The sequence below is a fragment of the Opisthocomus hoazin genome, unplaced genomic scaffold (genome assembly GCF_030867145.1).
Source record: "Opisthocomus hoazin isolate bOpiHoa1 unplaced genomic scaffold, bOpiHoa1.hap1 HAP1_SCAFFOLD_266, whole genome shotgun sequence".
Taxonomy (NCBI): domain Eukaryota; kingdom Metazoa; phylum Chordata; class Aves; order Opisthocomiformes; family Opisthocomidae; genus Opisthocomus; species Opisthocomus hoazin.
The window spans coordinates 15,827-42,754 of NW_027449051.1; the positions used below are offsets into that span (position 1 = coordinate 15,827).

Genomic DNA, 26,928 nt, shown 5'->3' on the forward strand with positions numbered 1-26,928 from the left:
CGGCCCCTCCAATCGGCGGCCCCCTTCCACCCGGCGGCGAGGCGAAGTGGGCTGCGTGTTTCCGGAAGACGTGGCCGCCGCCACTGCCGTGCCCCGTCGCCACCATGATCTCTCTCTCGGACTCCCAGAGTAAGCGCTGCTCTCCCACCGTCGGCAGCCCGCGGGGGGGGCGGGGAGCGGGCCGTTCCGCCGCGGGGCTGGGGGTCGCGGGAGGCCCTGGGGGCGGCTGAGCGGCGCGGGGTGGGCCTGTCCCGCCGGTCTGGGGCCCGCCCGCGCCCTTTGTTCGCGTTTCCGCGGCGCGCCGGTCGCAGCCGTTGGAGCGGCCGGGGCTCAGGGCCGGGAGCTCCTCTCTTCCCCCAGCCGCGGCGGCTGTCGGCGCCGAGGCGGGGGTCGCCGCCGCTGGGTGCGGGCTGCCGGGGGGGCGCGGCGGGGTGCGGGGCTGCGGGGGAGGGCCGTGAGCTCTTCCGCGGCGGCGGCGGGAGCGAACGACAGCTGACCGGCTGGGTCTGACGCGGAGAGCGGGGGTGCCCGTGTGGGGCCGGGGTCTTGCTTTCGCTGGACAGAAGCGCCTGCAAATAGAGGCGCTGGAAGGGAAAGCTCGACGGAGTCTAAGCGAAGCAGCCCAGAAGGGTTTAAACAGCGAGGTGAAGGAGAGCGTTGGGTCTTTTGGTTCGAGTGAACGTCTGGCGTGTGATGCGTTTCTGGCGCGGTTGCCGCTAAAGAAAGTGAGACTGCTTCACAGAATCACAGAATGGTCGGGGTTGGAAGGGACCTCTGTGGGTCACCCAGTCCAACCCCCCTGCCAAAGCAGGGTCACCTACAGCAAGCTGCACAGGACCTTGTCCAGGTGGATCTTGAATATCACCAGAGAAGGAGACCCCACAACCTCCCTTGGGCAGCCTGTTCCAGTGCTCCATCACCCTCAGAGAGAAGAAGTTCTTCCTCATGTTCAGACGGAACTTCCTCTGCCTCAGTTTGTGCCCATTGCCCCCTGTCCTGTCGCTGGGCACCGCTGAAAAGAGTCTGGCCCCATCCTCCTGACACCCACCCTTGAGATATTTATAAGCATTTATAAGGTCCCCTCTCAGCCATCTCTTCTTCAGGCTAAACAAGCCCAGCTCCCTCAGCCTTTCCTCATAGGAGAGATGCTCCAGTCCCCTCACCGTCCTCATAGCCCTCCACTGGACTCTCTCCAGTAAGAGCTTGGTAAGCTCAGTTATGAAGGAGGGTAAGTGTGAGAGACGTAGAAAAGAAAGCTAAAAGAACTGAGTTTAACTTGGTAGCAGGGTACTGGAAATGGGTATTGGTGAGTCAGTCAAGGCCGAAGGCAAAGGCAAGCAGAAAAGCAGGCTAGCGGCGTTCACAGTCAACGACTTCTTAAGAACTTCAGGTGCTGTGCTCTGTTACTGGGATGAGCACTAAACCTTGGGGTTAATTTTTAGATTTCTGATGGATTAAAAACTTGTGGCCTTTGCTCTTGCCCATTCCCTTGTCTTCCTGTCCAGAGTATTGATTGGAAAAAAAAAAAAAGAAAAATCTCTTCAGAAAGCGGAGATCTATTCACTGTTTTTAGTTCCTCATTTGGGACCTTTATCTTACTCCGGTGCTGACTGGTGGTTTTAACTGTCAGAACCAAGAGTAGTAAGTAAAATACCACAGAGTTCAGGGCTTTTTAGTTTTTTTTTCACAGCTTTTCTGAAATTCTGAAGATATTTTTAAACTTGCTGCTGTCTGGAAAAATACGGAGTTTGCCATAGAGTCGCTGGTGGAGTGGTGTGATAAATACCTGGAGAGGACCACGGGCATTCACTGGTGTTTGGAAAGTTATGTCTGCAGTGGTAGTCTAGAATGCTTTTGGAGTGGTTCGTTGAATGGAGTTATAAATCACCAGTAACTGCAAAAGAATGCACATAGTTTTTCTCCAACAAATTAGTTTTTCAATACTAAAAAATATTACTAGGAAAATAACAATAATTAAAAATCGAAACTTTTCATAACCTGTATACTGCATTAATTTTTGTCTCTGAGACCTTATAATGCACAATTCCATTCTTATTTTGTACACAAAAGCTAGAGGATGTGCATTGTTTTCCCTGAACTTTCATAAGCAATGTATCTTATATTTAAGTGTTAATATTTAAGTATTAATATTTACTAAGCTATTTTGATACAGTGCAGCAGTACTATTGCACTGCTTACAGGATTTCTGCAGAAACGGTGAGAAAACATTGCTTACTCCTTTGCGTAAATGGTAATCATCTGAAAAAGTCCAGAGTAAATGTCACATGGCTTGTATGTATTTGTGCATATCTAGGCATTAAAATGTTGTATTTGTGTATTATGGGAAGGCTCTTTTGGTGCCAGAGAAAGCTTTTAAAAATAGTTCATACCCTCTCCTAGTTTGTTGTTGCAAAGATCATGTACAAAAGGACAGGGTTTTTTTTTCTTCCCCTCAGAATGCTAGTGAAATATATTTCCAAATTCTGATGTGAATCAAGTCAGTAGTACCTCCTACTGAGATACTGGCAACAGAGAATAGTAGTCCTCGACTACTCGTCTTTCAGCAGTAATTTTGGGATGGTGAGGATGGCGTTCCTTTTTTTTTTTCTTTTCCCTCCACTAACCAGTGAATATGGTTGACTTCCGAAGTGAATCTGAATCCGATGTAGCAGTCAGTGATTGTAAACAACTCTGAAGTGAGTGCAGGAGAAGTGTCAGAGTAGTAATTGCGGCAGCTGTTGGGAGTTGGCCTCTGCCTTCCTGCTAGATCCCTACTTTGTGCTCTGTCTGTGGGAGGAATGAATGTTCACTTCCATGACTGCATATTTATCTTATTGGCAGCTGGTAATTCTTTTGGAGTCCTGCCTCCAAGTGTTTTACTTCCAGAATACAGATTGTTTCTGCTCTGGTAAAGAGTACCAGAGAAAAGGGCAGATTGCAGCTGTTATATTGCCATCAGTCAGCAGATTCATTGAAAATACAATTTGCAATTCCATTTTTTGTTGTAAACGAGTATTGGGAATGTCTGCAGTAGGTCAGCTGTAGTAGGTTACTTAGTAGTTTTAATTCTGAGTGGTTAAAATGCTCATAGCGAAAGTTTAGTGGCAGGCGATACTGTAGAACTACAGATTCATCACCACATGGTCTGCAGCCTTGCTGGAAGATGAGCCCTTACAGAAGTTAGGGTAGTTGAATGTTGCTGCAACAAATCTCTTTGAGCTGTTTGGAATTTTTTTTTTTGTTTGTTTTGCAATAACTAAATGGAAGTTCTGAAATAGGCAGAATGATGTTCCTTTATTCCTGAGCTCTTCAAGCAACAGTAAGCTATTGACTAGATTTACATTGCAGTCAGAAGGGTGACTAGAATACATTCAGGTAGGTCTGGCTAAGAGTAGCCGTGAAGGCTGTGGTAGTGTGGCTGGGGTTTTGGGGTTGTTTACTTCAGGCTAGACTGTACCAAACTACTGGGATCTTCAAAATACGCGCGTATATATGCACACACAGACACAAACTGGGCTGCTAGCCTGTCTATATTATTACGGCTGTTTTTGCTAGCTGTTTGAATGTATCTCTGGTCACAGGGATAGCAATCGTGTAAGGGTGAGTACATGGATAAATGCAAAGATTTTTGCAGCCATGTTGCTGTTGCTCCTGTTATTTCTCTCATGTTCAGTCTGCATGAGAGACAAAGGAAGGCCTTAGAGGTTTAATTTTAAAAGTAGGATGTATTTCTAAGTATGGTCTTCAAGACACCTTAGAGGCTATTGGCAAATGGTAGCTTTAATCATAGCTTGATGTTTCTACCCTGGTTTCTCAGACAAACCTTCCATCCTATTCTTGCCTTCCCAGTGTTTACAGAGTAACCTCTACAGACAGGCAGAATTCAAAGACATTTAGTATCTACTAGTTTTGTGAAAACTGGCAAGTGGCTGGAGACCCAAGCTAGTGTTTAACAGCCGTCGGCATGTGTGTAACTTGAAAAGAGCCCACAGCATTAATCTGAGTTGTGTCTGGCCCAGGAGGTGGGGGAAGTGGGGCTGCTATGCAAGATCATGGGAGGTGGAATGTGAGGTCTCGAGGGAATGGAAGGGACCACGGTACTGATGTTACTGTGGTAAATATAATGGCATAAGAGTTGCAAATGGAAAACAGTTTCATTGTCTGTTCACAAAACAATCCTTTTCTCTATGCTAGCAGTAAATCAAAACAGATGTCTTTGCTGTATGTATATATGCATGCATGCTTTTTTGTTGCATTCAATTTCATTAAATAGTTCCAAATATGTACTTTTTTTGATAAGCAACTTCCAAAGATCTCTCTGTTACTGATGTAATTGGTGCCTATAAGACTTATTATGTTTGTACACTCGAGAAAGTTTTTAGGTGGTCATAAAATAGGCTGAGTTTTCCTGTAAGTTTAAAATGTCTGTAGGTTGGACATTCTGAGTTTTTCAGTTTTTATGTGTGTTTCTCCTGGTACCATGTTTTGATACGTGCCTCAACTTCTTTTTCAGAGATTGGAATGGGACTAACAGGCTTTGGAGTGTTTTTCCTTTTCTTTGGAATGATACTCTTCTTTGACAAAGCTCTTTTGGCTATTGGAAATGTAAGTGCCTTCCGTTGAGTCTTAGATTCTTCACTGCTTAGACTTAAGTATGTTAGATTTAAAAGAAACTAAAAATACAACAGTATGTTATAAGCTTGAGACTGGATCACAAAAAATACTGTGGCAATTTGGTATAAAGGAAGAGTTGTGCTCAGTGATACGAGTGAATCATTTTTCCTGATTAAAGTTAGAACAGCTCACATGAATCTAAATATCGTACCTCCAGGTCAGACAAGCAGCAGCTTGTTCTGCAGTTCTTATGCTGCTGCAAATCTGATTTTTAGATTAGCTGTCATTGCTAACACTTTCTTTTTTTGTGATCTTGCAAGATAACTGTCAAATTTAAGTATATATTTGGATAAGAATAGTGATGTTCTGTACATGCTAGCAAATGTAGCTTTACTGTGCTTTGTGAGGAAAGAAGGAAGAATGAATTGCTGATAGTGTGGGTTTAGAAGAGCAAATCACCCTTCGTAGTAGAGAGATTTAATATCTTCGTTTTTTACCAAATCAAAGTTTTCACTTAAAGCAAAAGAGAAAATAAATCCTAGTCCACAGAATTCCCTATCCAAAGCAAATATAAAACGACAGGGTGTTTTCTGCATGCAATTATCTCTGTGCCTCTGCCATTTCTCAGCTTCCCCAGGCAGCCAAGAGCACAGCCTGGTAGAGGTTTGCATCCTCTTTTGCTGATGCCTAAAACTCTGTGGTCAAAACTGATCAGTTTCATTCTGTGGCAGCAGTCAAATACTGATATTCACTGAAGGAAAATATAAAAATGTATATGTGAATTGGGCTGCATTAGTTGAAGCATTGTTCTGAACCATGAATAAAGTGTATAGTGGAAGAGTAAAAAATAAAATAATGCTCATTTTTTTTCTTTTCCTAATATAAGGTGAAAATACAATGTCCTGTTTAGGGAAAATGATGAAAACATAGGTAGGAAGAGACAATGGCAGGCTATGTGGTAACCAAAGATAATGCAAGAAAAGGTACTGTATCCTTACAGAAAGTTTTAAAAAAAGAGTGATATCGGAAAGCAGAAGAGGCATTAAGAAAGTGGTTTATTAAATAGCATACAAAACTTAAATTTTATCTATAATCTTGAGCAAAATCTGAGATGCTATCCCCTTCTCAGCAAAAATGCTGCCCAGATGTATGCTTACAATCGGAAATAATAGCAAGTCCTGTAGTAGTTCTAACTAGTTAGGACTGGTGTGACAGTGTTCAGTCTGTACTGGAACTAGTGAACAGTAGAAAGACTGCACACAGTAAACAAAAAAAAACCCCAAAAACCAGAACCCAACAAGTAAGATAACTGATAATGCTCTTCAGCTGTCTTCCTTGTTTTGGCTTTGCACTGTTTAGTAGATCAGTACAAGCTGTTGAAGATGTCTATGGTGTGGGAACAGAGGTGCATTTGTTACATTCTGTTCTCAGTTTTTCAGAATCTGTGCTGTCAGTGGTACAGAGCTTCAGCACTGCTTGTGGGTAACGATTGTACTGACATTACAGGACAGATAGAACTGTTGTCACCAGGTCTTTTGATGTGATTGTGTTTGTCAGAGACCGCAAAGGTAGACTCTTATTAAGCAGCTGAGAGAAGAGTTTTGAATGCTAGCTACAAATGCTTTATGATGGACTTTACACAGGAAAATCACTAGTAAATTCTGTCTCATCATCTATCTTTTGGTATTAAAGGAAGTTGTGCAAGAAACGCAATCTAGTTTTGTAGAATATATGTATGTTTGCATACTAAACTTAGGAGTCTAATTACTATTTTCTTTCTTTGGTTGTTTTTTGTCTCTTCTAGGTTTTATTTGTGGCTGGCCTGTCTTTTGTTATCGGTTTAGAAAGAACATTTAGATTCTTCTTTCAAAAACACAAAATGAAAGCAACAGGCTTTTTCCTGGGTGGTGTGGTCATAGTTCTCATTGGTTGGCCTTTAATAGGAATGATCCTTGAAATTTATGGGTTCTTCCTATTATTCAGGTAAGACTTGTTTCAAAATGCCTGTCTGTATTGGTGCATCTAGGAATAAATGTGTTCGTTTAGTATTGCTGCATTACAGCTGTCAAAGTCGCATCCTTTACATATTCGCTTTTGATAGATTTTATGTAAAGTTGTTGATTTACATTTGCAAGAGTAAGTAAGAGTTGGTTGCGAGTTGCCGGAGTTGGTAAGCACTTTTCCAAGACTCAAATCTGCTGATGCTTGTGAGGCATATACCACACTGACTTAGGTGATGTTGTCTAAATGAAGAACTGTAAAGCTTCAAAATATCTGGGAGCCCGAATTGTTAGCAGTGCAGAGTTTAAATACTTCCTCACAAAAAAAAAGGCAACTTAAGCAACTTTTGTGACTGCTTCTAACAAATGAGAAATTCTTGGCTTTACTTAAACATCATGAGGAAAATACTTGGTACAAAACCTACTCCTTTCATTATTGTGGCAGCCTCATTATTGTGGCAGCCCATGAAAAAGATGTTTTCTGCATGTTCCATTATGCCTTGTGCCCTAGTGCCAACAGTAACTGATGGTTTGGTCAGCATTCTATGTCAACTCATTAAGGAAAGATGAAAATTCTTATCTTTTGAACAGCAATCTTGATACATTGTGAAAGCTATAACATGTAACATCTTCATACTGCATAAATGCAGTTGTGATTGGTTGAAAGTATATAACTGTATTTTTCATAACTTCTGTCATAAACCATACTCACACCTCATCCCTTCCACAAAGTACAAAATTAGCAAATATGCTAATAAGTAAGAGATGCTTTTAGTTGTTCATTGGACTTCTGTTCAGATGAAGACTGTTTCGTTAATGCTTATTAATCTAAGAACAGACCCCGAAGCACAGTCTCAGCTGCTTGGCAAAACTCACCTTTTGCTAAATCAATACAGTTCCTGTACAATCACAATCCACTCCTCATGGCACTCTTTTCTGCAGTAAAATTGTATGTTAATCTTATATTTATTTAGTTTAAATGTTTAAATATTTTTTAAAATAACCGTAACTTGGCTCATACTGAAGATGGCGAGATTTCTGAAAATTAATTTTGTAGTTTTAACATATGCTTCTTATTTTTCTGCTCTGTATGACTCTGAATTCTATCACTGGAAATGTTTTGAAAATCACGGTATTTCACTGAATCCATTCTCACTTCTTGCATGTAGCGCTTGGGGTTAATCAGCCAGTACAAAGCAAGTGGACTGTGTTTCCAACCAAACACCCCTCCTTTTAAAAGATCTCTAAAGAATGATAAATTACAATGTCTAAGTAGGTATTGTTGTGGATTATCTGTTGGTGCTAGCCAGGGGCTATAGCAAAGTAGAATAACTGAAAGGATTATAGAAGGTCAGTAGTTACCCCTAGGTCACTAGGACTGTCTCTTAGCCAGAAGAGTATCAACAAGGCATAGGTAAATGTTCACCATTGGAATTATCTGATCTGTTTCCATTTAAAACATCTCTAGACCATCTTTTCTAGTGCTTAATAGTTCTTAGAATCTAAATCCCTTGCTACAATGTTAGCTAGTTACTATTTCAAACAAAGCTTTTTGGTTTGTTTCAGTCTTGTTCGTTTCAACCATTACTATTGTTTTCAGCAACTTGTTCCTTTCTGAAGAAGTTAAAAATAGAGCCTTTCCTCAAGCATCATTTTATGAGATTCCTCAGGATACTGCTGTTTCACTGCATAACAGAAAACTCCCCTGGTTGTCATTGGTCTCCAAATACATAATTTTCTTAAGCCCAAGGAATACCACATCAACTTCTGCGTCTTTGGATTTGTTAGGGCAGTATGTTGTGAGGATGGGCATTTATGTGTATCCTAATGGTTCTAGTCATGTGGGTTACCAGGACTTCTACGCAGAAAACCTTTATATTTATCAAGAGCAATTTAGCAGTTCCAGTAACTTTACTTCAGCTCAGACCAAGGTAGTACGAATGTAAACCACTGTATTATACTTTTTCCAGTCTCTTGAGTTTTTTTTTGTTTTTTTTTTTTTTAAGACCACTAAACCAGTTGCACTAGGTATTCAGATCCCTCTGGAATCTTTATTTGTAGGTTGTTGTCTCGCATATCTAGACTGCTTTTATAGTCCCCTTTCATACGCCCTGTAGCAGTAATTGCAGAGCCCCTGTTGTTCACAAAGCAGTGGTTACGTACTGGTGACCAAGAACACTCAAATGACAGGATTGCAAAGATTCTTTTTGATTCGTTTTTTTTAAAGATGCATCTGACTGAAGTGAAAGAGGGACACTATTATTTTGCTCTGGTTTAAATCTAGAATGTCTTTCCCTGCTTGTCTTTATTTAACATGCTGTCACAAGTTTCCCGTCAGAGGGTTAGTCTTTTGCCATACTTTCACGTGCTCGGATTGCATTCACTGGAGAATGCTATTATGGGACAGTATCCCTTGTTGTACTCTCAGCTGCTTTTGGAGGTGTGTTCAGATTACAGGCATCCAAAGCTATGGCTAATAGTATTATCCTTCCTGTACTGACTATTCCTTATTCTTGGCTACACCAGTTGTTTTAATCTGTTAAAGTGGTTTGTGTGCCCTGCATCACCATTTACTCGACCACTGAAATGGTCTGGTCTTACAAAAAAAAAAAGAAAATCTCCAGGAAAAAATTGCTGGGGTTGATATTACCCAGCAAATAGTTCTTACCACTGTAGTGAAGAGCATGACGACTTGTGAAACTTCACTGTTTCACTGTGGCTGGGGTCTCATTACATGTTAATCCTTATTCTGTGCAGGGAATGTACAGCGCAACAAGAGATAACTCGGCATGCCACCACCAGCTGAATTGCTGCAGTTGGCTGCAAACAGCTGAGATACTGCTGTAGAAAATCTGTTTTCCTGCTGCAGAGGCAAAGGGGACGGTGCAGGGGACTACAGCATAGCAGCTGTGCTGGGCAACATCCCCTGGCTCATGACTGAAATCTCCGACTTTACATAAGTTTGTGAAATAAGTGAATACACAACTCTGTCATGCTTAATTTTCTTTAGTTAATGTAAAGAGTACCTTACATGGTTTCCAAGGGGATTACTCAGAATTAATTTCAGTTGTTTGCATTGGGTGTTGCAAGAATGTATTTCCTATAGTGTAAAAAGAAATTATCTCAAAATATGTATGGTAATTTTGGGAAATCAGTTGGGTGCATCAGTTCTGTTCGTTAAGTTGGGTATTCTTTCTGGAGAGCTTACTGAGGCTTGCCAGCTGTGACGAGAATTAAGTCCTTTTAAAAATAAGGTGTTTCTCTCCTGGTTTTCTCCTTTCTGTGCTGAATGTATGTTGATATATTTGGTTACATTAACGTGCTGCTAACAAGCTGCAAGATTTTATGTAATCTTGCTTTAAAAAATACCTCCTGTTTCCTCATTTTATAGCAATATGAGACTAGTCTAATTAAAGTAATACAATCTTCTGATGTCTTTTCTAAAGGGGGTTCTTTCCTGTGGTGGTTGGCTTTATTAGAAGAGTTCCAGTTCTTGGCTATCTCTTGAATTTACCTGGTATAAGCTCGGTAAGTGTTTGGTACTTCATACAAAATTTGAAGCTTGTACTGTTTTTTATTCCATTGTTACAGCAATAGTAGAAATGTATCAGAAATAAAGCAAATATTACTTTAGAGCAGTGGCTCTGAGTGTATTCCTGTATAGTTCTTGCACCGTGCAGATTGTCTTCATTCCCAGTGAGATGTAAAAAGAACAAAAGGACACCTGTACAGAAGGTGCCCCCGTTTACACGTTGTGGAGAGTGCCCTGGATTGTGACTTGAAACACTGGGGTTCTGCTTCCTGCTTCACAGTTGGCCCTAGGTGACCAGATAGGTGAATCGTGCCACTGTCCTGTGCCTCCTCTCCTGTCTGTATGATGAAGAGGACGCTGCTGTTCTTTGTGTGGTATTTGGATATATTTATGAAAAGTGGCCTGTAAAAGCAAACAGTTTAGTTCGATGTTAAGGTGCAGCTTATGTGGTGAATCCAGAAACTCTCATGATGCATAATCATCCATCGGATATATCTGTTAAGGTCCACTGCACCAGGCTGAGTCTTGCTACTCACTAAGATTTGTATTTTTTTAAGTGCAATTTTCCATTTTCTTAACCAAATAGCCAGGGATTTGAAGACAGTTAAAAGGTGCCAGAAAGACGGTAATCTAGGGTGTTTCAGTCAACTACTTTTACTGTGCTAATTTCTGTATGTGTATTTTAACACAAGCATTTTTAACCCTAGTTTTGAAAGCCACAGTTTTAATAGCTACTGCTAAAAAATTAATAGGGGATGTAACTTAGATGTGTACAGGCTGTTTCGTAAAAATTAGTGTTCAAGATCATCTGTTCCAATCTTACAGTTAGGCCAAGTTCTGGCTCATAATTCATGATCAATTGAATGTTTCATTTGTCAATTGATCTTACTTAGCCATATTTAATTTGATCATAATGGGGTTAAATCTTGTTTTAAAAAGATAATTGTTAATGTTTTATTCAAAGCCTACGTAGGCTCAGAAGAGAATCCACAGTAATGGTCAGTTGAAATATCTTACTTGGTCTACTAATGCATGTGTGGCTGATACTGTATTGTTTTGTTTTAATCATTAAGCTAGCAGTGTAATCTGCATTCTTTTATTTTCTTTTTCATTCTGTTGCATCTTCATGTTGCACTGTTAATGTCTATATAAGAAAAACATGTCATGCAGAAACACAATGGCAATGTAAGATTTTTAATTTTCACAAACTTTAATCATGAGACCTTGGTGAGTACTATTTGACTCTCATTTTCAGTCGTGTACTAAATGTGCAAGTAGCAAGTAATATTTGAGAGTAACTTCAGAGTAACTTCACTGTACATAAGTGTCATGCAGCTCAAAACCTTTTTGTCTCCTTTTCTACAGCTTGTAGATAAAGTTGGAGAAAGCAACAACATGGTATAATGACAAGAGGGCGGAAGACTGATTCTAAACTTACTGTATTATTTATAAAATCCTTTTGAAGAATATTCAGCACAAAGATTAAGTTGTGTACAAAGGAAAAGCTTGTTACATTCTTTACATAACAGTTTAATTTAAAATGTATAGTCAACAATATACATTAGAAAAGAAGCTCAGCAAGTATGCTTCTAGGAAAGTAACTCCAGAGTTCAGGAAGTAGACTGAAGAAGTGAAAGTCATGGAATAACCCATGTTACAACTGTTCAAGACTATTTTTATTGTTTTTGGAAAACATACTAGAGGCAATGAACCCTTCTGGAATTCACGGCGCCTGTACTTTACCTCCTTATTTTGAAGGTGCAGTAGAGCAAACAGGCCTGCGTTTTTAAGGGTGACCCAAACTTATCCAACCCTCTGCTTGCTATCCTCAGAGTGCAAAAAAACAAACAGAAAACTTCTTGTGTAACAAGAGATGCGTCTGTGCATGAAGGTGAAGATGACTATTCATCTTTAAGTGTATTATGACAAAAAAAAAAAGGAAACGGTTCTGTTGTAAACATTTTTGTAAATATGTGGCTGAAATAAAACATTGTTATCTTAATGTTTCAAAGCCAAATGTAAGTTGATTGTATTTGCCTTCCGTTTCGGAATATGCAAAAGGTCAATCTTTAATAACTTCAGTCTTAAATGTTGGTTCTGAACATGTAGAGCTCAACAGGGGACTCTGGAAACTGACTTGTGCTCCTTCCAGTTTGTTCTCCTTGAGTCATGTTACAAGTGCATCCACGTGAGAATGTAGCCCTCTGTCACTAACATGAAAACTTTGTGAAATATGCTTAGCTTGGAAAAAAAAAAAGCATTTTGTTAAGGTGCTGACATGAACCCTGTGAAATGAATCTTATCAAAATTTGAACCTTTGTTTTTAAATAGTTTGAAGCTAAGGTTTCTGTGTTTACTCTGGAACTACGAGTTGACTTTTATTTTTTACAGTAATAAAATGAAAACTCAAAGTTCGGTGTACGTGAGTCTCTGGGGAGAAGATGGAGCTCATGGGGCTAACTAAAGATCAAGTGCCAATCCCTGTATGTTTTATAACTGGTTGCTTGGGTTATCTTCAAATAACTTCAAACTTCTCTCAGTCACAGCAACAAGTTAGCTGTTACAGAGGTTCGTGGCTAACCTGGAATAAACATCACATTTCTGCTTCTGTTGGAATGTTAAACATTCTGCACTTTCAGTAGGTTTAGTTACGTAGTGTCCTCACTTAACAAAACGTGATCATTAAGTAAATTGTATTTGTGCAACCTGTGGGGGTTTCTGTTGTGTTTAACTTTCTTTTCCCTTAAATGTAATCCTAAAAAAATTAACAAAATGCAATGGTGGTATTTCAAGTAGCTATGTAGTCTTGAAGGCCTGATGAATGTGGTTTTGCTTTTTTTTTTATTATGCATTTAAAATTGGTATTTTCTAAAATAACTTAAGAATCCTCATATACCAACCCTTTTGGAAGTTGCCATGAAGTTTATAAGACATGTTTTATTTTCATTACAACTGTGTAAATAGCCACAATCTACTGTTCCTGATATTTGCTTCCTTCTCAAGCAGGCACAAAATTATTCAGTGAAAAAATGCCATTGTATTTGCAATGAATAGCATCTGAAAAATCAGTGGGTTTACTTTATAAATGACAAAAAAATGGCTCTATTTGCCTGATGGCATGTGTGTTATAGTTTACAGACAGGACTAAATATGACTTGTGGCTTCTACCTCAAGAGATAAACCAATTTTAACTGCTCCTGTAGATCTGTTGTGCGTTAAGATGACTAGAGGATAACACTACAGCAGTTTAGCAAACTCGCCTTGTTTGCTTTGGTAGAGCACTAGACTGTACTGTGGGAATCAAGTACTGTTTAAAGCAGACAGTGTTCATTTACATTAGGAGTCGGCTACCTGAAGATTTTTTGTTCTTGTCTTTTGCAAAATAACTTGATGGGAAAGGTAGATTGCAGCACATGACTCTGGAAATCCGACTGAAAGCAAGTTGCTCGGTAAGCTGAAGTACCTCCATCAACAAGAAAGCTGATGATACCCTTCAGAGGTGATGAATGTGCTGCTGTATAAGATGTTTTCAGCCCTCTGAAATGCCGGGACGTAGGCAGTTCATCTCACTTCTGTTTAATTCATCGTTTTAAATCAAAAGTCAGTTTTTTGTTGGATGTGAACTGTTGTGAAAAGCGTCTGAGGGAACAAAATTGTATGTCACATTTAGCATAGTCTTTATCCCTCAAGGTAATGTTGTCTTTGAGACAGTTTTGCCAAGGTAAACGTGGGTGGCAGCAAAAGTGAAAATGACTTAGCCTTAAAGTGTTTCTGTCATTGTAAAAATATCTAACAGAAACATGCTTGGATCGTTTCCCCTTTTAAATGTGGTTTATAATTACTGCTTTAAAAATCGTAAGGGTGGATCTTATTCTGAGCAAATGAGTACTGTAAATATCCTTGTCATACCTTGAATAAATGGGTACCTTTTTCTATAACTTGTCTTTGTGTCTCTTTACATGCACACTTTAAGAGGGAGTTTTGACAAGTTTTCCTTTCCAAAGGTTAGGGACTGCATGGTGCAAATGCTTGTCTGTCTTAGGCTGTTGTGACTTTCATAGTAAATAGTGTCTTTAATTAATCTTAAATGGAAAGCTTTTCTCTTTTTCTTATAATAAACCTTTTACATAAACATCCCCCTCATTCACGTTCTGGTTTCAAACACATCGCAACAAAATGTGGAAATTACGTGGGAAATAGTTTCTTTGTTAAACTACCTCCTTTCCTTTCCGAGGAAGTAACTGTGAAACTTCATGAGAAAAAGGCCATGTGTCTAGAACTTGGAGCAGGTTCTAGCCCCTGTGCTTTCAGTTTAGTTCAATTACATGAGTGCAAGTTCTCTGTCTCCTGGAGAGTGGCCTGATAAGCAGGTTTACTGTTCTGAGGTGACAGGCAAGCTTGTTAGCCCAGTGTCAAGGATTTTGGCAGAGGGAGCAGAACAGCAAAGCAGGGATTTAAATTGGTTGGTGAGGTGTTGTGTTGGTGCTATGTGCTAGCTGATGATTTTGACTGAAGTTCCAGCCTCAGCTTTTTCGATGCTTTTGACTGAAAGTTCCAGCCTCTCAACTTTTACCAAAGTTGGTTCTATCCTAACAATTCCAGAGAGCTAGCGCTTCCTGGTTGGTTCTATCTGAAGAATTCCAGAGAGCTGGCAGAGGATTGGACTAGATGACCCACAGAGGTCCCTTCCAACCGCTACCATTCTGTGATTCCTAATTTAAAAGGCAAAAATCCCAGCTACATCTAGTTATATTTGTTGAACTGAGAGGTATAATGTTAATCTGTATGTAGCTCATGGCCAGTTACTTTCAGTGAACAATTAGCATTGATTAACCAGGAATACTTTGACTTTGTTGCTCACAATATGGTACCACTGTAGTTTAGAGTCTGTGTCAAAAACATTGTGAAGAAAGGTATCTTGTCTGTGCAGTAGACATCAAAGACAAGGTTTTGCTGGGTTATTTAAAAATTGTTTCCTCGCCAGATTTCAAGGTACAGACTCATCTAGTTGTTGCCTTTCTGTTTCGCCTGATTATCAGCCTGGAAAGTAGAGTCCAGGTCCTTAAACCAAATGTAGTATGCCTGTCTCCCTGCTGTCTCTTGAGATGTCACTGCCAACCCCTGGACTCCTGTCCCTGTTTCTCCAGCTGCTGTGTCCTGGCTGGCTTTGGCTGTTCATTCTACCCTACAGGTTGCCATTACCAGCTATGACAGCACCAGTGTGCCATTACCAGACTGACTTTACCCAGCAGAATTTGGACTTTTGTTCTAAGCATTACCCTTCTAGTACTCATCTTGGCATATTAAAGTGTCTTTCAGAAGATTTGGAACTTGTGCTCAGTCCAACAAAGAGATTCTGCAGCTGCTGTAATCCCTTGCCAAGCCTAATTTCAGCACAATTATTGTATGCTAAAGCATCCTCATCAAATATGTGACAATTTACAGATAAATGACAGGACTGATGTGGAGTAATTTGGTGTAGAATTCATTATCTCAGACTAAGCATTATGAATGATAACTTGGGATATTACTCAAGATCTATTTATAGAAATGCATGTATGTGTTTAACCAGTTGTCGGTGTCTGGTTTACATACTGAAGCAGTGCATGTTCAGAGGTACCCTTGCTGAAAAGCATCTGTGTTCCTGTATACTTTCTACCAGATACCATTTCTGATTGAAGTAGTACCACCGCTTTGCTGGGGAGTGTAATGAATTTCCTATAAAAATATGTTATGTTCGAAGTATCTTATTGCATGATGTCAAAAGCTCATAAAAGTGTCAGGTTCCTAAGCTGACTCACCACATACAAGGAACTTCTCCGCTGAAGGGCGACAGTGTTTACCCTGCTGTTTGGTACAGGAGTGCAGATCTCGTTAAGATCTGCGAGCCAAGACGTTCATAACCGAGAACGGACAGTACAGCCAACTGCAGGCAACGTGCACCTGATCCACAACCGCTTTATTGTCCTTTTTTCCGTGCCTGGCTCTGAACCTCGGGGCGGCAGCGGCGACCACCGGGGAAGCCACCGGGCCTCGTTGGCTCCTTGAGCACGACAACGAGGGGCCTTGGCTGCCCGGGGTCCCTGTGGCAGCGAGTGGGGCTCTCCCCGCCCAGCCAGGGACCAGCGATGGAGCGGAGGCATCTCACCCGGTCAAGGGCAAAAGATCACTTAATATTGCCTTCTTTTCAGATCAACCATGCCACGAGCCAACAGCTCGGGGTCCTGCAGCCAGTGAGCAGGACCCGAAAAACGCCTCAAAAACGTCTGGCTGGTTTGTTGTGCGCTTCTGGAGTCTTTTGAATCTTGACTGAATTTAGACCGGGGGAACCGACCGCAACATGGCTGTAGAACACGAAGCGGGCGTTGATCTTTGCAGAGAGCACGGTTCCCGCCGGAGCGCTGTGCATCGGCCCCTCGCTCAGCTGGCGGGACTCGGGGCGGTGGGGCCGTAACGCGGGCACCGGGGAAGCGGGCTCTCCGCTGGCCGCAGCCCCGCTGCCTCCCTGCCTCCTCCTCTCCCGGTAACAGCGATTTCACGTTGATTCCTACAATTTAATTCTACTGCTTTGAAATAAAAGGCAGTTTTGGCCCAAAATGTTTTACACCACCCAAAAAAAGCCACATTAGGTCAGTCTTTAAAAGTATGGTGGTTTAGTTTTCCTATCAAAACCAAGCGGCTCAGCAGCGAGTCTTCCAGGTGGCCTGCCTGAGAGGCTTCTATCATTTACTGTCTGTGGAGAATTATCCTCAACTTGCTTCCCTTCCCCCCCAGAAAAAAACTCCAAAGAAAACATCAACAGTTCAAAATATTTAGTGTTTCCTCTCATTTACTTTTCTGCCAATTGTTAAGTGGGCCTGAGTGGGCAAGAAAGAAGCGACTCGGAGGTTATGAAGCCTTGGGAGCCACCTTGGTTGGGGAGGACGGGCTGGAATCATGGCGCTTCCCTTCAGAGGTGAAGGTTGACTGTGAGGAGACCTCAGGATTCCCATGGCCCAGGTGCTAAAGCCTCAAATGGAGCCAGCCGAGGGGGGTCTCGGCGCTGACTCGGCCTCTGAGGCGCCGCCGCCACCTCCCCGTGCCCCCGCTCTCGCCTCTGGTGCACCGAAACTCACTCTAGATGTTTTCCGAGCGCTTTGCTTCGGAGGTGTGACGGACGCCGTACCTTCTGTGGCACAATGGCAGCTGGCCCCGGTGCAGCAGGGCTGCGGGGTGGGCGGTGCTGAGGGGAGCTGACATGGCGGCGGCGGCCTGGAACCTTCCAGAAGAGGCCTGTGGGGAGGGGTCCCCCACCGCCGAGGAGGCTGTGAGGAGGCCGAGGGGAGGAGGGCAGTCGGGGAACAAATGTCTGGAAGAAATGTTGGAAGCGAACTACGTTCTTGGTTAATTCCCAGAGGGTAATGTTTTTCTTGCCTCTCAGGGCAGAAATAAGTGACATATTGTCAAAGTGTTGCTTGAGGAAGAACGCGTGAAATGCTCTTTCCCTGAGTGGGTGGTAATGAAAGAGCAGGAGACGTCGTGTTTATTCAGTTCCAATTACCCTCACGCACGCAGGCCTTTTGCTTTCAGTCTTTTTCTTACTGTTTTCCCAGCTGTCAGGTGCTGTGTGGCTGCTTTCCCCTTTATCTTCTCTCAGGACTCTCGTTTTTTAACGTCTCTTTCTGCGAGTGTATTTAGGCAGCCTGTGCTTCTTTGCGAGGATGCCAGCTCAGATGCTTCCCGCCCTTCAGCACCTACCACAATTACTTCCGACTCCCATGCTTTTTATCTGGGGTTTTTGAACCCAGATCACTCTGCTAATCCGTTCTGCGGCAGAGCCCACACGCAGCGGAGCTGTCACGTCCAAGGAGGTGGAAAAATGGCATGCGGATGGAAATCGGCACCAGGAGAGGGTGCTGCCACTAAAAGACCTTGCTTCTCTGAAAAGAACATCCACTGAAGCCTTGTGTCTCACTCGAGCCCTTCTCTGAGGTGACCTGTGCCTGTGGGTATAAGAGAGGCCACTGTGCCTTCACCTTTCTGTTTCTACAAAGAATCTGTTTCCTTTCCTTTTCCAAAATGAGGACTAGTAATCGCAACCGTTGCTTTCTGTGTATAAGGCTTATTAATTCAGCTTCTCCCATCATTCTGCTGTAGCCCAAAATGACAAGACTTTAAATCACCTGTCCTTCTCTGAAATAAAAATAATTTTTAAGATTACCTTACCCTAATATTTGATATGTATATGAACACATATATACGTATCATTTAATTAATACATTTTTCTTTTTTTTTTTTTGTTAGGAAATTTCTGCAACACCAGCCTGATTCTCACCCAAAGGTTTTTCTTTCCCTCACTTTAAAAACTTTCCATAACAGTGTTCCCAGTTCTGCAAGGCAGCTATATGGAAACCACGTCCTTCAATTGCCTGATTAATTGTTCTGAAGAGTTTTAGGTTTGTGACTGAAATCAGTCACAGCTTTTCCCTGAAGAATATTTTAGATGAAAGTTGATGTTTCCTTATTTTAAATATTTGTGCCAATGCACTTTCATGCAGTTGCAGAAACTAAGCAAGACTGAGTTTTAGTACAAAAGCGAAATATTTCAGAAAGATCAAAACATAACATTCTGATATTTTTGGAAGAGGTACACTTTCATTTTTTGTACTTTTTAAAAATAGCTTTGGAACACATTTCAAAAGGGCTTATATTACAAAAAGCTTTGAAAATCAAAAAAATCTAAATCAAACTGAAACACAGATTTTGTCAAAATTGTACCTTTTGAATCAAAACTGCTTTCTCTACATTTTACTACAGGAAGTTTTCATTCCATGTCAGAAGGAAAAAAATCTGAGAATCGCAGCTTTCTCTTAAATGGAAAACCTGGTTTCTACTCACCTTCACCCTATCCTCTTTATGCAGACTGGGGTTAGAAGAGGAAGCCTTTCAAAGTGTATTAAGCGATTAAGCCCTCCATTCCTTGTAGAATCATGGATTTATACAAGCTGCCTCTTTCAAAATTCCCCATTTGGCTTCATATCATAGACCCTTTTCATTTTGCCAAGGGTAGTTCCTCATACTTCCGTGGCTAAAATGTGAGTTTATTCAGTTCTGGTATGGATGATATGCACGACTGAAACCCCTTTGGTCTTCTGAAAAATTCCACTCATGAGCCCAGAGCAAGCAGGAGCAACGCTGTGCTCTTCTGCACAGCTTCTGTGCAGACCAGTATATAGAACAGGACATACTAACCACAAGTTGTTGTGGCCACTCTGCAAACGTAATCTGCCCCTAGGGCCCCAGGTATCACAGCTCCTATTCGCCTTGTGAATCTCTAGAACTCGTGGAAATACTTTGGGCTCAAGCATGAAAATTATCTAATTCTCTCATATCTGTGAAAAACTTACTCATTAAAACTTCTAAAGTTTAACTGTGCTGTCAAGCGCTCACAGAATGTTTTGCATTAATGGAAAATCTAGCGTAGAAATGAACAATGGCATGTTTTATGTAAATGAAGTATTCAGAATGTAAAAAATTGATGTTATTGTTGATGGATCAATACAACTTATTGAATCAGTAGAGGTAAAGATAAGGTCCGAGTCCCTCGCATTATAACTTCTGCAGTGTTACATAAGCAAGTGTAGCTAGATGAAGTCTAGTGGCTTACTAATGCAAGCCAACACTGCAAAAATATGTCTGTATGCCACATCTACTAATGGCAATTTCAGGTTTTGGGACGTTGCAGCAAGGTGCAAGTTGTGCGGTAAATTCTGTAGCTTGTCTTGAGTTTCAGTCTCCTCTTTCTGATTTTTATGTGCAAGTTCAGGGCCAGATTGACTATCAGTAAAAAGATCTCTTTTCAATACGTATCCTAGATAACTTGGTGATTTAGCTTTGCACAAATCCTCTGTAGTTCAGATAACATTTCTGCTTTCCGTTTCCTTCTCCTGTTTCTTACTTATGCCCAGGCCATGGATTCTGCTCTGTACCTCAATAGCTGGAAGTAGTTTGAGGATAACCTGAAATGCATCTCTGTGGTGAAGCATGATGCAGAGGACTTGGAAGGAAAAAGGGGTCAGAGCACAATACTGTTCAGACTGGAAAATTGAGGTCTGGAAACACTAAGACTGCATTCACACAGCTTCTGTTCTAAAGGGATTTAGGATACCTAAGTAAGTCTGGAGAAACGGTAGAACCTCTAATAGGGAATAAAAAAGATCTATGGATAAATATAACATTGAGGGGCAGGCTCAGCATGACTTTTCTGAAACCAAATCCTGACCTGCAGTCAGCAACCAGGACCTGGCAGCCACTTCCCTGGGGAGCGGGAGCTGACTCCCAGTGGGATGGGGAGGAGAAATGGATAAAACTCGTGGGTTGAGATAAAGACAATTTAATAAAACAACCAAGGAAATACTAATACTACTACTACTAATAAAAATAATAATAATAATGAATATGCAAACCAAACTATATACAATTTTCTCACCACCTGATGACCAATTCGCAGTCAGTCCCTAAGCAGCAATCACAGAACCCAGAACTCACATTTTCTTGCAAACTTCAGAAGAAGACCGAACTTCTGGAAAAGTTTGAACTCCTGGACAAGAGAGGATTCAAACTCATGGAAACAAGAAAGAAAGATGGCTTCCTGCCCCCGAGCCCATCTCCATTCCTAGACTGAACATGATGTCCATGGCATGGAATATTTCCACTGGCTAGCATGGGCTGGCTGCCTGGCTGTGCTCCCTCCCAGCTCCTGCACACCAGCTCATCCGCTGAATATGGGACATTGGAAAAAAAGTCCTTGATTTCATAGCAACAACTGAAATAGTCAGTGTTATCAACATTCTTCTCGTACTAAATCCAAACCACAGCAGCTACTGGGAGGAAAATGAACTCTGTCTGAGCTGAAACCACAACATCTGCCTATCTAGAAACTTCTCTGAAGGATTCAATGAACACGCAGACAGTGGGGGTCCAACTGATACAACCTACTTGGATTTCCAAAGGGCCGGGCACGGTCCCTTAACAAAGGCTCATAGAAAATAAGCTCCCATAAGAAAGGCGATTTTATGGTTCCTCTCATTAATTGGTTAAAACAGAAAAAAACAAAGAGAGTCTGTGCAATTGAGAAGATGGTAGGGAAATGGAGGTAAACAGAGAAAGGACAAAGTTTGCTGATGAGACTAAAACATTCAGGGTAACGGTGTTAAACAATTCAGCCAAAGTAGAGCTATCCGCAAAGAGTTGGAGAAGGGCCTTAGGACATTGAATACACCGTTGCCAAATAACATGTGGTGATGTCTGCAACTACAAAATGATCCACATGGCAAAAAAAATGCTAAATCTATGTGAGCAGTACTGGGTATGAATGACGTTTCAGGAAATAAGTCTTGTAATTAGATAGTTTGTAAAAGTGTCTGTTCAGTTTAGTGCTCAGGAACAGTCAAGTTAGGAAACAAAACGCCAGGCACTAGTAGCAAAAGAAACAGAGGAAAAAAAGCAAATTAAAACTAAACATAGCGACATGCATTTGGAGAGTTTTGTGCAGCTCACGTCTCCATCAAGGATGATGAAGTTTATGGAGCTGTTTTTATATTAAGACTAAAAAGGTTATCTATCTTCATCAGGAAAAAGCAGATGGCTGACAGAGGGTTCAACAGTGGTCTGTAAAATCACAAGTGACATAGAGGCGATGAATATTCTGATCTTCGTTTGTGTTTACAGCCTCACAGTATCAGAAGAAGGGAGCACGATGTGAAATTTTCAAGTGGCTAGTTTGAAATAAAGCAAAACTATGTATCTTTCCACAAAACAGAGCTAAATTGTGGAACACATTAGCACAAGATCCTACAGACGACCAGTTTTACAAAGGGGATCAAGGAACAATGAAAATAAGGGAACAAAAATCCACAAAGAACCATCAAGCCTAAAGGATCCATCTTTCAGGAAACTGCTGTGGTACAAACCCTTGAGGCAAAAAGATCGTATCAGGGAAGTGCCCCACGTGCCTATTCTGTTCTTGTTCCTCTCCTGCAGGCATCGTTCTTGTCGGCTGTCAGAGAGGGCATATTGAATTAAACGGACCCTTGGCCTGACCCAGCATGGTTGTTCCTGCGTTGTGGTTGTAATCTGAAGATAATTCGTCATGAACAGATTGAATTGCTCTCATGAGCACTGAGCAGAAGGTCGCCGATGACGAACTGCATCTGTCTGATGCTTCTTTGCTGCCCTCTCCGCCTCCTGTTTTTCACTCCGTCCTTCTTGTCTCCTAAATAGCCACTCGGACACCACTGCTCACATGAACTTTCATTTCAGGTAGCGCCATTTGCCTGTGTTTCTTCGGAATCCAAATTTTTGTAAGTCCATTAAATAGCTCTTTCTTACCTGGCCGAAGAGCGGCAGGAACAGAGATCTGCTTACGTTTGTGTAACCAATCTCCGGCACTGTACAAGACAGAATAACTCACGTACATGACTGGCCCCTGATGTTTATTCTCTTGCCTCCAGGCGCTGATCTCTCTCTCCCCAGGCGCAGACTCTTTTCAGTGATGCCCAGCGACAGGACAAGAGGCAATGGGCACAAACTGAAGCACAGGAAGTTCCGTCTGAACATGAGGAAGAACTTCTTCCCTCTGAGGGTGACAGAGCACTGGAACAGGCTGCCCAGGGAGGTGGTGGAGTCTCCTTCTCTGAAGATATTCAAGACCCGCCTGGACAAGGTCCTGTGCAGCCTGCTCTGGGTGACCCTGCTTTGGCAGGAGGTTGGACTGGGTGACCCACAGAGGTCCCTTCCAACCCCTACCATTCTGTGATTCTTTGACTGTGATCACTGCAGAGCCGCAGTGCCCTGTGGCATCTGGGTGCAATGGCCAGCTGAGGAGCGCAGAGCCAAGGAGGTGCTGCTACACGTGTCTCAGCAGGGCTGGTGAGCAGGGGGAGGCCCCGCATCCCCGCCGTGGAACATCTGGCGGTCCTGGCCAGCTCCAGATGAACAGGGTTGCGTGGGCCCCTCCTGCCTACGCTGCCAGTGCTGCCGGGCTTGGCACAAGTCCTGCTCGTGGTGGTGGAAGGTGGAAGGCCTGGGGAGCGAAGGCCTGGGGAGGGAAGGCCCGTGGAGGGAAGGCCTGGGGAGCGAAGGCCCGTGGAGGGAAGGCCTGGGGAGCAAAGGCCTGGGGAGGGAAGGCCCGTGGAGGGAAGGCCTGGGGAGCGAAGGCCAGCCTTGCAGCGAGGGAGCTAGCGGGCTCGACGCTGGGACGGATGAGCCGCGAGGTGTCGGTGTGTCAGACGGCTCGGACGGGAGGAGGAGGAAATGAGTCAGAGACCGAAAACGATGAGTTTCTGACCGCGCGTTAAGGCAGGGGGGGTGAGGAGAACGCGTCGCCCTCCGTGGAAATGACAGGGAGAGCATTCAGCTGTCCCCGCCCGGCGGGCGCGGCGCCTGGTGTGGGGCCACTCGAGGGCCGAGCCGCTGCGGGTAGGTGCGGGCTGCGGGGGTGGCTCCCACCGGCCCCGGGCCCGGCCGCGGCGGGGGCGCTGCCGGTGCTTCCCCAGGGCGGGGGGCGAGGCGGGGGCCCGCCCATCCTCTCCCCGCTCCGCTCCTCCCCGCCGCGCCGGGAGGTGCGAGTGCCGCCCTCGCCCGCTGATGCAATCGGAGCCCGCAAGCGGCGGCGGCGGCGGAGCGTCCGGTCCCCGAGCCCGCGCAGCGCGCCGCCGCCCGAGCCGCACCCGGGGCCGGGCAGTGCGAGAGCCCGCTCGGCCCGGCGCCTGGCAGCATGATGAAGGTAAGCGGGGTGGGGTGCCCTGCCGACGTCCCCCCCCTCCGGTCCGTCCGTCCGTCCGTCCGTCGGTCGGTCGGTCCCGCGGGGGATGCGGGGCAGCCCGCGGGTTTTAGCGCCGCTGCGGTTGCCGTTTGCGCTTCGCGAAGGAGATCCCTGCCCCGGCGGGGTTTGCTGCCCCAGGCTCGGGAGCGGGATGCGGGCGCGGTCCTGCCGCTGCTCCTTCGTTGCACGTGTGGAAGAGCAGTAGCGAGTCGGGAGGGAGAAGGGGGAAGGGAAGGTGTATCCTTTCCTCGGGGGGCTGGGGGCAGAGATATCTTACTGTTTATTTGTAACGTGGGACTCTTAATGATTAAAAAGAAAAAAGCTGCAAAGGGTATGGTCTCCTGGCGCGCATTGTGCCTTTTCGTGCCTGTGAGTTTATTATAGGTCTTACATCTGCCGTTGTACTAAAATAGACTATGGGTGAAACCCAGTAATGTGCATTTAGAGGTTTTGAGTAATTTCAGAATTTAACTTTAAATTACAGGAGTTGTCGGCAGTGAACACTAACGTGAGGGATGAGCATCTGCGGGAGCTATCCTTTCGCAAATGTTTATGTTCCGCTGCTTAGCGAGGCTGATCTGGGGATTAAAAAGAAGCCTTCCGTTTCAAGACAAAAGGGCATGGAGGTGGCACGGGTGCTTTTCAGATAGATTGAGGGAGCATCACAGCAGCTTCATACCCTGTGGAACAGCTGCCATGAGAATGATTCTTGGGTTTTGAAGAAGGTCTGTGCTGGGCTGGCTGTGGACTTCACAGCTGCAGCCTGATGCCAAAGTTAACAGCTGAGGAAAAACAGGACTGAGTTATTTGCTCTCCTTGGGCAACTGTAACAGATGGAATACGGGCACACAGGTATGGGACTGGCTGGTGTCTGCCTCCCCAGCTCCTCTCTGCCGCCTGTAACAAGTGTTACTCTCATCCCATCCTAGGTCTCATCAACGTTGCTCTCTCTTGGGTGGGTCTAGCAGTGGTGCAGGTGTTACTGATGATGGCAGGACTAGAACGGGGGAGAGCCTTGGGGGGAGCCTCAGGAGGGTCTGGTTTGTCCCATTTGCACTCTCCGCAGCCGGAGAGCGGCAGGCCAGCCATGGCAGACAGCTGATCTGAAGCTGCTCAGGGAGAACACCCGAGCAGCTGCTCCCAGCCAGAATGCTTAGGGACAGAATGGAGGTGTGTCAAGGAGTGAGACTGTCACGTTTTACATCAGTTTTGATGTACCTGTTGTGTGTCTAGGAAAGAGGACATGACCCTACTCCCTGCAGTGTTACCCGGCACCTGGCAGTAATGCCCTGGTATGCCCATGCAAAAAACAGGTAGCGGGCAAGCCATAGACCTCCCTGCCTGTTTACTCAAAGCAGTGCTAACATCTCATTGGGTTATTCTCACCTGCTCAAAACCTAACTTTGCTTTGTATTTTTACAGCATGAAGCAATAGCTGCAGCAGTAAAGGTGACTCTTGTCACTTGCGAGTGGTGTAGCCTTGGGCGAATCTGTTCTGAGCCCTCTACCCTTGATTTGCCTCCTTTGTTCGGACTGTAAGCTCTTCAGGGTTATGGCTGTCACTGTGTATTTGTAGAGCATGTAGCAAAGGTGCAGAAAGTTACCATTTGATTATCATGATACTTATGCAAAACCAAGTAAATTTATAGAGGTATCAGTAAGCAACAGCATTATTACAGCTCCTTATCCATTCATCTCCCCATTCATCATTTCCTGCTTTTAGTCACAACCCTCCCTTTCTCCTTGAACCATTTCCAGCCCAACCTCAAACCTCTCTTTTTGGCCTGTTTAAAGGAATGTTATGTGTAAGAAATTAACTGTCCCTCTGGTTTCTGCAGTCCTGCCTTGTCCACCTATTGCACTGCTTGTTACTAGCAGAGGCCTAGCACTCCTAGCATTGTATGACCCACTGAATATTCTGATTTTTTCCAATGGAAACTGAGTATTGAGATCTGCTGCAAAGTCATAGATAAAAAAGAAGATTGCAAAATCATAAAATAGCTCTAACACAGCTGAGATCTTGCTAAACCTGTCTATAGGCCATATCCTTGGTTTAATTAGATAGATGAAAATAAATCAAACGGAATTCAGTAGTGATGAATTTATCCCTGGGAGGGCAATGTTAGGAAAGGCGGTAAATCAGCTCATTAGTTGTTTAAGCGCTCAGTTACTCCGAATTGGTTCAGCCATTTTAAAATTGTGTGGACATTTTAAAACTTGATGTGGGTATGCTAAAGAATCAGAACGGACATTATTGTCATTACTTCCTTATATTATGCCATTTTCTTAAATTAATAATCATAGCTGAATGTATCGCACACTGCAGATTATCAATAGGTTTGAAGCCAGGACCTTCGGTGTTAGAATGAAGGAGCTAAGGGGTAAATTCTGTTCAGAAAATTTGCACAGTTAGTCTTCTGAGGCTAGTCCACGTGAGGACTAGCACCTTCATGTCACCACAGTGACATATGATGTACTCCACAGTGCTAGATAAGCTCATCAGAGACGTCTATGAGCTCAAGCCACTTGATACTGACTGTGGCTTTTGATAATGAAATGTGGGGATCCAGCTGCCACGATGGCTGTGAAGTAGAGATTAAGTGCACAACCTTCATCTTGAGTGTCTGAATTTTGGTGAAAATTGGGCATAGATCAAAGCAGTGTGTGACCCTAATTTGTTATTCATAGTCACTTGCACGCTTGCAACTTGATACCTCCAGTTCTTACATTGGATGAAGTGAACGGGTGGTCCCATTTACCTTGGAAAAAATTTCATTACTTTATGACTTTAGACATTAAAGGGACAGGTAATATTACCTCATAAAATAGAGCACCTGTTGTAGAGAGGCAATTTAGCAAATATTACCATGTGCTATCGCAGATGAAAATCCAGTGTTCTGCTTACAGAAAGGCCTAATCTTGCCCTTTGGGGTGTATATCAACTGGTCCAAAGAAGTTAATATGAACTAAATAATTGA

The 26,928-nt window shown here is 43.3% G+C and overlaps 1 protein-coding gene across 2 annotated transcripts; it reads left to right on the forward strand.

Moving 5' to 3' along the window:
• Positions 1 to 25: 25 nt before the first annotated feature.
• LOC142360319 (vesicle transport protein GOT1B) lies at positions 26 to 14,063 on the forward strand. Of its 2 annotated transcripts, XM_075412506.1 has the most exons (6): positions 26 to 129; positions 4,514 to 4,605; positions 6,419 to 6,597; positions 10,061 to 10,142; positions 11,111 to 11,144; positions 11,512 to 14,063. In XM_075412506.1, the coding sequence occupies exons 1-5, from the start codon at positions 105 to 107 to the stop codon at positions 11,117 to 11,119; spliced, it is 387 nt and encodes a 128-aa protein (XP_075268621.1). In that variant the 5' UTR covers positions 26 to 104; the 3' UTR covers positions 11,120 to 11,144; positions 11,512 to 14,063. The 2 variants fall into 2 exon arrangements, with proteins under 2 accessions (XP_075268621.1, XP_075268619.1); XM_075412504.1 differs by lacking the exon at positions 11,111 to 11,144.
• Positions 14,064 to 26,928: the final 12,865 nt, after the last annotated feature.

What these genes read in the sequence shown, in the direction of transcription:
- LOC142360319 (XM_075412504.1), top strand. Translation starts at nt 105, where the DNA reads ATGATCTCTCTCTCGGACTCCCAGA. An exon ending in CTCTCTCTCGGACTCCCAGA is followed by an intron (nt 130 to 4,513) that starts GTAAGCGCTGCT and finishes CTTCTTTTTCAG; the next exon opens with AGATTGGAATGGGACTAACA. An exon ending in CTCTTTTGGCTATTGGAAAT is followed by an intron (nt 4,606 to 6,418) that starts GTAAGTGCCTTC and finishes TGTCTCTTCTAG; the next exon opens with GTTTTATTTGTGGCTGGCCT.